Source organism: Lepisosteus platostomus, chromosome 26 (genome assembly GCF_059453375.1).
Source record: "Lepisosteus platostomus isolate fLepPlt1 chromosome 26, fLepPlt1.hap1, whole genome shotgun sequence".
Classification (NCBI taxonomy): Eukaryota; Metazoa; Chordata; class Actinopteri; order Semionotiformes; family Lepisosteidae; genus Lepisosteus; species Lepisosteus platostomus.
In genome coordinates, this window is record NC_142636.1 from 10,002,501 (window position 1) to 10,012,131 (window position 9,631).

Genomic DNA, 9,631 nt, shown 5'->3' on the forward strand with positions numbered 1-9,631 from the left:
TTCCGACCTCTGGGGAAACACACACCACAAAACGCCACACGAACGATTCCAGATTCCAAACGGCCACCGGCGGGAATCCAGCAGCCAGTACCAGCGGCGCCCGGGGGTCCCTTGCCCCCCCGGCTGTCTTCCAGGAGGTCAGGGCAAGTGTGGGGGTGGACGAGGGGCCGGTCAGTCTGGCCGCGGAGGCCGTCCCCGTGAAGGGCCGGTGTGGTCGCTGGACTGTGGCTCCGCCAGGATCCGAAAGCCTGGATGACCTGGCGATCCGAGGACCTCGTCCAGCGGTCTCATGGAAGACCTCGGGGACCGTCCGCCAGCAGTGTTTAGGAAGTTTGTTCCAGACTCCCACCAGCCTTTGTGTAAAGACATGCCTCCCTGTTCTCAGTTCTCGAAGCATGTCTTAATTTACACCTGTGGCTCTCCCTCGGAGAGGGACAGAGATGACCACTGTCCTCTGCACTGAGTGGTTCTCTCTCAGAGATGACCACTGTCCTCTGCACAGGTCACAGAAATGACCACTGTCCTCTGCACTGAGTGGCTCTCTCTCGGAGATGACCACTGTCCTCTGCACTGAGGAGCTCTCTCTCAGAGATTACCACTGTCCTCTGCACAGGTCACAGAAATGACCACTGTCCTCTGCACTGAGTGGCTCTCTCTCGGAGATGACCACTGTCCTCTGCACAGGTCACAGAAATGACCACTGTCCTATGCACTGAGTGGCTCTCTCTCGGAGATGACCACTGTCCTCTGCACTGAGTGGCTCTCTCTCGGAGATGACCACTGTCCTCTGCACAGGTCACAGAAATGACCACTGTCCTCTGCACTGAGTGGCTCTCTCTCGGAGATGACCACTGTCCTCTGCACTGAGGAGCTCTCTCTCAGAGATGACCACTGTCCTCTGCACAGGTCACAGAAATGACCACTGTCCTCTGCACTGAGTGGCTCTCTCTCGGAGATGACCACTGTCCTCTGCACAGGTCACAGAAATGACCACTGTCCTCTGCACTGAGTGGCTCTCTCTCGGAGATGACCACTGTCCTCTGCACTGAGGAGCTCTCTCTCAGAGATGACCACTGTCCTCTGCACAGGTCACAGAAATGATCACTGTCCTCTGCATTGAGTGGCTCTCTCTCGGTGATGACCACTGTCCTCTGCACAGGTCACAGAAATGACCACTGTCCTCTGCACTGAGTGGCTCTCTCTCGGAGATGACCACTGTCCTCTGCACTGAGTGGCTCTCTCTCGGAGATGACCACTGTCCTCTGCTCTGAGTGGCTCTCTCTCGGAGATGACCACTGTCCTCTGCTCTGAGTGGCTCTCTCTCGGAGATGACCACTGTCCTCTGCGCTGAGTGGCTCTCTCTCGGAGATGACCACTGTCCTCTGCTCTGAGTGGCTCTCTCTCGGAGATGACCACTGTCCTCTGCACTGAGTGGCTCTCTCTCGGAGATGACCGCTGTCCTCTGCGCTGAGTGGCTCTCTCTCGGAGATGACCGCTGTTCTCTGCGCTGAGCGTTGGACACTCTCCTCCTTGAAGAACAAGCAGTTGCCTTTTCATCTCAGACGCGGGACTGGGGCTGAGCTGTCAATCTCTCCCCCCCCAGCTCCTTCCTGAAGCTCTGAGAGAGTCGGGTTCGATCAGTGTGTGAATGAGGACAGCAGTGGCCTGTGGTCTGGGCTGTGTGTGTGAGTGAGTGTGCGTGAGGCACGTTTGTTTACTGGAGTGTCACACATACACACATGCACAGGTACCCTGACACTGCGCACACAGGTACACTGAGACACTTAACACACACTGGCACACCAGGAGTCTGATCTGCCTCTCTGATCTAGCTCATCTACTCATTATTGAAAATCTTGCTAGATGCCGGACAGCATCTCCCTCCGGTGGCCACACTTGTAACTGCAGGGCTTCAGATTTGAATGTTTCTTCAGACGCTTTCCAAGGTGTGTAAAGGGGGCCGCTGGGGTCCCCGAGTGTGTCAGCCGGTATGGGCGCTCACTGTGAGTGCATGTTTGGGCTGTAGGATCTGGAAGTCGCAGGTTCGAGCTCGGCGGCACATCACTGGCGCACAGTGACTGCTCAAGTGGGGACCGGCGCCTCACGGTGGCGTCGGTGACAAGGTGGGGGGTGTGGGTCAAGTGCAGCAGGCCTCTCCCAGCTCACAGCGCCCCCTGCAGCCTGGGGGTGGCGTTGGTGACAAGGTGGGGGGTTGTGGGTCAAGTGCAGCAGGCCTCTCCCAGCTCACAGCGCCCCCTGCAGCCTGGGGGTGGCGTCGGCCAGGGACGCGCCTCTCCTCCAGCTGGAGCCCGAGTCGCGGGGGTGGGCGGGGTCGCCGGGGGGGTGGTCGTATCCCAGGGGGGTGTGGCAGCTGGCGGTTCCCGGTCCCGGACTGTCCGCCCCCCCTGAAGCTTCTCCCTCTTCTATCCTCCGCCTGCGAGCAGCCCAGATCGAGGTCATTCCCTGCAAGATCTGCGGCGACAAGTCGTCGGGGGTCCACTATGGGGTCATCACCTGCGAGGGCTGCAAGGTGGGTAACCCCAGCTTTATAGAGCGCCTTTCCTGGCACAGCACCCCCTGGGGGACACGGGCGTTCGCGGTGCATGGAAGCGAGTGATGAGACAGGAGGGGCGAAAGCGATGACGGATTCGTCTGGGAGCTCGTCCGCAGTTTGGGGGGAAACGGGGGGCCTCCCAGGGCCCAGAGCCTGGGATTGGGAACAGAAGGAGGGCCCGGAGTCTGAGGAGCGCGACCGACCCCTTGGCGGCGAGGGGAGTTGGCAGGACAGTGCCAGGGTAGTCGCTGACTGTCCTGACCGCCCCTTGCACAGAGAGTCTGATCTCCTTCCACGTGGGTGTTGAGTTAGACTGCCCGGATTCCAGAGCGGTGATACTAAGGCTTCTGTCACTGCCACAGCTCTTAACCTGCTCACTGTATGTTTTACTTTATATATATTTATTTTCTTTCTCATCATAGCGGTGTGGCTGTTATTTGTTAATGGATCCGTGCTGTGTGTTGTGTTGTGTTGTGTCTCGTACCTGATTGCAAAGCTAATTTCCCACGTGGGAAGTCAGTGCAGGGCAGCAGCGTGACAGCGGGACTTCACTAGTCCCAGAATCCTTCACTACCCAGAATGCCGCTCGCGCGCACGTGAGCTGGGCTGGCGGTAGCGAGCCGTGAGCCGTGAGCAGCGGGAAGAGGTGACGTCGGAGTCCCGCCGCCGTGAAGCTGGGTTTCAGGGGAGGGAGACGAGCTCCCCTGACAGCCACAGGGGGGCGCAGTGGAGCCAGGGTCGGTGCCGCCACTCGTGGCTAAAATGCACCAGACAGGATCGTGCCGTGCAGGAGCCTCCTCCCCGTCTCCCTGGAGCAGGCAGGCGCGTGACCCCTCGCTCTCCTGTCTCCCCCAGGGCTTCTTCCGGCGCAGCCAGCAGGCCAGCGTGACGTACTCCTGCTCGCGGCAGAAGAACTGCCTGATCGACCGGGCCAGCCGGAACCGCTGCCAGCACTGCCGGCTGCAGAAGTGTGTGGCACAGGGCATGAGCCGCGACGGTGAGGGGGGGGGCCCGGGGGCAGAGGGAGAGAGAGGGGGACAGAGGGGGTCAGGGGGAGAGACGAGGGGGACAGAGGGAGAGAGAGGGGGACAGAGGGAGAGAGAGGGGGACAGAGGGGGTCAGAGGGAGAGACGAAGGACAGAGGGAGAGAGGAGGGGGGCAGAGGGAGAGAGAGGGGGACAGAGGGGGTCAGGGGGAGAGACGAGGGGGACAGAGGGAGAGAGAGGGGGACAGAGGGGGTCAGGGGGAGAGACGAAGGACAGAGGGAGAGAGGAGGGGGGCAGAGGGAGAGAGAGGGGGACAGAGGGGGTCAGGGGGAGAGACGAGGGGGACAGAGGGAGAGAGAGGGGGACAGAGGGGGTCAGGGGGAGAGACGAGGGGGACAGAGGGAGAGAGGAGGAGGTCAGAGGGGGTCAGAGGGAGAGACGAAGGACAGAGGGAGAGAGGAGGGGGGCAGAGGGAGAGAGAGGGGGACAGAGGGGGTCAGGGGGAGAGACGAGGGGGACAGAGGGAGAGAGGAGGAGGTCAGAGGGGGTCAGGGGGAGAGACGAGGGGGACAGAGGGAGAGAGGAGGAGGTCAGAGGGGGTCAGGGGGAGAGGAGGGGGTCAGAGGGAGAGGAGGGGGTCAGAGGTGGAGAGACGGAGAGAGGAGGGGGTCAGAGGTGGAGAGAGGGAGAGAGGGAGAGAGGAGGGGGACAGAGGGAGAGGAGGGGGTCAGAGGTGGAGAGAGGGAGAGAGGAGGGGGACAGAGGGGGGGGAGAGGAGGGAGCAGGAGGGAACGGAAAGGGAGGAGGGAGGGGAGAAAGAAGGGAGGTGAGCAGTCCTTCACAACATTAGAAAGCCACCAGGATCTGACCGAAGTAACTCTGAGTTGTCCTGTCTTGTGACAGCTGTGAAGTTTGGCCGCATGTCTAAGCGGCAGAGGGACTCCCTCTTCGCCGAGGTGGAGCGACACAGGCAGCAGCAGCAGAAGCTCCAGCACAGCCCCGGGGAGGCCGAGCCCGCCATGCCATACCCCAGCAAGGAGCTCCGCGAGGGGCAGCCCCGGCTAGGCGAGTCCCAGGCTTCGGCCTACGTGGCCTTCAAGGGAGACAGGGACCACGACAGCTCACCCTACGCGCCCGAGGGGCTCACCTGCCTGGCCTGCTCCCAGAGCGAAGTTAAAGCTGCCGTTTCCACAGGCCCGGCCTACAAATGCCACACCGCACCTCCAGTGTCCGGCTCGCAGGCGCGGGGCGAGGGCCGGAGCAGGACAGAGGGGAAAGGTAGGGGAGCAGCACGTCCGCCCATGCCCACACCTGATCCCTGGAGCTGGGTGGACTTCCAGGGAGGGCCTGTAACCTCCACTCGGTCTAATTAGGGAGCTCTGATTGGCTGAAGGGCCTGCATTCGCCACTCTGTGTAATTAGAGAACTCTTGACTGGCTGGACTTTCTGTTGTCTTCATTCAGTTTAATTCGGGAACTTTGATTGTCCAAATGCCCTGTAGTCTTCATGCCATTTAACTGGGGAGGTCCTGTTGTCTTCTCTCAATTCAGTTGGGAAGCTCTGATTGGCCGAACAGCCTGTAGCCTTCACTGAATTTAAGTGGGAGGCTGTGATTGGCTCTTACTGGCCGAACAGCCTGTAGTCTTCACTGAATTTAAGTGGGAGGTTATGATTGGCCAAACAGCCTGTTGTCTTGTCCTACCACAGTGGAACGGTACGTGCCCCCGGACAGCCGCCAGCCCTCCCCGGACCAGTCCGGCCTGGGGCTGAGAGAGGGGCACAAGGGACTGACTGCGGATTACGTCAGCTCGGTGGACTTCTACAGCACCTTCCTCAGCACGCTGGAGCCCCCCTCTTCCTCACTGCTGCAGATAGGTAAGGCAGGGAGCAGCGCAGTGAGTACAGGCGCCCTCTGCCTGCAGGGCAGGCTGTACCCTCCCCGTTTGGAGCGGTAGTGCAGCCCAGCCAGACCCGACAGATTGAGCGAAGCCTCATCAATCTGCCAAGGCTCGATCAGGCGATCTCTGATGTTCGTGGACTGTGGCTGCGGGTTGAAATTCCTGCAGCCTCGTGCAGGAGATCGAGGCTTGCTGGAGGGTGGGCCAGGCTCGGTCCTGGGTCCCGAGAGGCATGGCGAACAGGGACTCGCTTGTCTCGTCTTGAGTAGAGCAGACAAAAGACAGAGCCTTCTCTTGTTTGCAAAAGAGTGAGACCTTTAATGTGCACGTTGTTGAGTGGATCTGTGTGTCCTAGTGTGCTGTTGTGCGCTCGCACAGGGAAACCTGCGACTGGGACTGACATCTCTATGCTTGTTGTTGTTGTGTGTCATTGCATCATTGCGTGTCATTGTGTGCTGTTGTGCAGATGAGCTGTGCGCCAGCATTGTGCGTTCGCACAGGGAGACCTGCCAGTACCGTGTGGAGGATCTGCAGGCCCTGCGCTACAAGGTCTTCAGCGGGGAGGAGGTGCTGGCCTACCAGAGGAAGGTGAGGCCAGTGAGCGCGATCGTCCTGAGTAACGGCTCCGTCCGCGGAGGTCACTGTCCCTCGGGCACTGGGGGCTCCGAGAGAGACACACAGGGACTAACAGCCCCATGTCCTTTTCTCCCTCTCTGTCCTCCTGTGCCCCTGTCCCTGTCTGTCCCTTGTCCCTCTTTGCCCACCTGTCCTTTTTTGTCCCCTCTCTGTTCCTGTCTGTCCCCCTGTCCCTCTCTGTCCCCTGTCTCTCTCTGTTCCTGTCTGTGCCCCTGTCCCTCTCTGTTCCTGTCTGTCCCCCTGTCCCTCTCCGTCCCTGTCTGTCCCTTGTCCCTCTTTGCCCACCTGTCCTTTTTTGTCCCCTCTCTGTCCCTGTCTGTCCCCCTGTCCCTCTCTGTCTCTGTCTGTCCCCCTGTCCCTCTCTGTCCCCTGTCTCTCTCTGTCCCTCTCTGTGCCCCTGTCCCTCTCTGTCCCTGTCTGTCCCTCTCTCTCCCCCTGCCCTGTCTGTCCCCGTCTGTCCCTGTCTGTCCAGTCGGTGGAGGAGATGTGGGAGCGCTGTGCTTGCCGGCTGACTGATGCCATTCAGTACGTGGTGGAGTTCGCCAAGCGTGTGGATGGCTTCCTGGACCTCTGCCAGAACGACCAGATCGTGCTGCTGAAAGCAGGTGAGCGAGGGAGTCGGTCAGACCGACCCGCCCGTCCCGTATTGGACCGGTACCGCTGTGTGCTGCACAGAGCTGTCCACACCCCCCCTCACCCTCCCTCTCTGCCGCCCAGGCTCCATGGAGGTGGTTCTGATCCGGATGAGCCGGGTGTTTAATCCAGAGAACAGCACCGTGTTCTTCGAAGGGAAGTACGCTGGGAGTGAAGTCTTCAAGTCGCTGGGTGAGATACACACTGATACACACACACACAACTTACACACACACACTGACACACTGATACACACACTGATACCCACACACACTGACACACTGACACACACACTGATACCCACACACACTGACACCCTGACACACACACTGATACCCACACACACACTGACACACTGACACACACACTGATACCCACACACACACTGACACACACACTGACACACACACTGATACCCACACACACACTGACACACACACTGACACACACACTGATACCCACACACACACTGACACACACACTGATACACACACACACAACTTACACACACACACTGACACCCTGATACACACACTGATACACAGACACACACTGACACACTGACACCCTGATACACACACTGATACCCACACACACACTGACACACTGACACCCTGATACACACACTGATACCCACACACACACTGACACACTGACACACACACACACTGATACACAGACTGAGCAACAGTCTGAAATGCTGACACACTGACTGGCCGACACACAGACTGACACACTGACTGACAGACACACCGACTCACAAATTCAGACACAAATCTCAAATTCCAGGCCTGCAGACACAAGAGCATCAGTGTTCACTCTGTCCACCTCTGCCTCTCTCTCCAGGCTGCAGTGACCTGATCCTGGCCATCTTCGATTTCGCCCACAGCCTGTGTGCACTGCACCTCAGCGAACAGGAGGTGGCGCTCTTCACCGCTCTGGTGCTCATCAACCCAGGTGTGCATGACAGAAACAAGCACCACACGCACCCTGTCCTCTCTCGCCCCGTCTCTCCTCACTGTCTCTCTCTCTCGCTGCCAGAGCGGCCCTGGCTGCAGGAGCCAGCCCAGGTGGAGAGGCTGCGCGGGCGAGTGGAGCTGGCCTTCACCCACACCCTGCAGAGGAGCCAGCACCCGGGCCTGCTGAACAAGGTGAGAGGGGTCAGGGGCTGGAGGAGAGAGAGGGGGACAGGGGGAGAGGAGGAGAGAGAGAGAGAGAGGGGGACAGGGGGAGAGGAGAGAGAGAGAGGGGTCAGAGGGACGGGAGGAGAGAGAGGGGGACAGGGGGAGAGGAGGAGAGAGAGGGGGACAGGGGGAGAGGAGAGAGAGAGAGGGGTCAGAGGGACGGGAGGAGAGAGAGGGGGACAGGGGGAGAGGAGGAGAGAGAGGGGGACAGGGGGAGAGGAGAGAGAGAGGGGGACAGGGGGAGAGGAGGAGGAGAGAGAGGGGGACAGGGGGAGAGGAGGAGAGAGAGAGGGGAACGGGAGGAGACGAGAGAGGAGAGAGAGGGGGACAGGGGGAGAGGAGGAGGAGCGAGAGGGGGTCAGGGGGACAGCAAAAGAGAGAGGAGGGACTGGAGGAGAGAGGAGAGAGGGACAGGGGTAGAAAGGAGCAGGAGCAGAGAGGTGTAAGGCAGGAAGAGGGAAAGTGAGATGGAGGGGTGTAGGTGGGAAGGAGAGGAGGACAGAGGAAGAGGGGGGAGGGAGGACAGCGAGGAGAGAGGCAGTGCTGGGGGTGCAGGAGCATATAGACGCTATACTGGGACACTCCTGCCCTGTCCAGAAAATATCAGTGTGCTGACCACGTCCCTGGGTGTCATTCCCAGCTCTACCAGAAGATGGCGGTGCTGAAGTCCCTGTGCTCTCTCCACATGGAGAAGCTGCGCTCCTTCCGCCAGTTGTACCCCCTCATCGTCCACTCCCTGTTCCCCCCTCTTTACAAAGAGCTCTTCACCTCTGACAGTGAGCCCCCGCTGGCCAGGGAGTGAACTGCGCCCTCCGCTGCATACACTGATACCTGTCTGTCCTGTAAATTCTTTTATTCTTGACATTAAGATGAAAGCATTTAAAATATATATATATATTCTTTTATGAGTCTGGGGAATAGCTATTGTATATTTTAGATAAATATCTGAGTAATTATTGTTTTTTTAAATACTTTTTGTAGGGGAAACAGTGCTGATTATAATTTAAACAATACAATGTGTTTGAATGGTGATTTGTATCTGTCACAGGGCTCTGCTGCAAACCAGCTGTAACAGGAAAATGTATGAATTTGGGAATCTGGTGAAATAAGGAGTATGTGTGTGCTGGAGGGTATCTGTGTGTGTCAATTGTGTGACTGTGAGTGTGTCTGCATTCAGTTGTGTGAGTGTGAGAATGTATACATGTGTCTAATTGTGTGGTCGAAAGAGAGTGTGTGTATGTGTTCACAGTTGTGAGTGTGTGTATGTGTGTACAGCTGTGAGTGCGAGTGTGTGTCTAATTGTCTCAGTTTGAGAGTGTGTCCAATTGTGTGAGTACGTGTGTGTGTCCAATTGTGTGAGTGTGTGTCTGTGTGTCCAATTGTGTGAGTGTGTGTATGCCTGTACAGCTGTGTGAGTGGGAGAGTATGTGTGTCTGTGTGTGCAGTTGTGGAAGTGACAGAGTGTGTCTTTGTGTCTGTGCAGGAAGTTCCCCGGCCCGTGTGCTGGTGTGTGATAGGAGTGTGGCTGAGAGAAATTGCTCCTTTGCTTTTAAGCTTTAAAGTAGAGCTACATGAGGAAGATGAGCAGGAAGATGTACTGTAGCTTGTTTTTCTGGCTGTGGGTCAAGATCTGTAAATGTGTTTGTCTCCATTGTTTTGATTCCCTTATTTTAACTCTTGAATTGTCATTATTTGTAATCACTGTCAATGATAATTGTTACAATAAAATGTGAAAAGTGA

General features: G+C 57.9%; 1 protein-coding gene across 4 annotated transcripts in view; it reads left to right on the forward strand.

The window, feature by feature from the left end:
* Positions 1–9,631, forward strand: part of rorc (RAR-related orphan receptor C) — a 41,498-nt gene extending 31,867 nt beyond the window's left edge. For all 4 annotated transcript variants that reach the window (XM_088620696.1, XM_088620698.1, XM_088620700.1 and 1 more), the window contains 10 exons: positions 2,445–2,530; positions 3,410–3,551; positions 4,444–4,818; positions 5,248–5,415; positions 5,905–6,026; positions 6,547–6,679; positions 6,792–6,899; positions 7,554–7,664; positions 7,749–7,858; positions 8,532–9,631. In XM_088620696.1, coding sequence (XP_088476822.1) covers positions 2,445–2,530; positions 3,410–3,551; positions 4,444–4,818; positions 5,248–5,415; positions 5,905–6,026; positions 6,547–6,679; positions 6,792–6,899; positions 7,554–7,664; positions 7,749–7,858; positions 8,532–8,693 — 1,517 coding nt within the window. In that variant the 3' untranslated portion in view covers positions 8,694–9,631. The remainder of the gene's footprint in view (positions 1–2,444; positions 2,531–3,409; positions 3,552–4,443; positions 4,819–5,247; positions 5,416–5,904; positions 6,027–6,546; positions 6,680–6,791; positions 6,900–7,553; positions 7,665–7,748; positions 7,859–8,531) is intronic.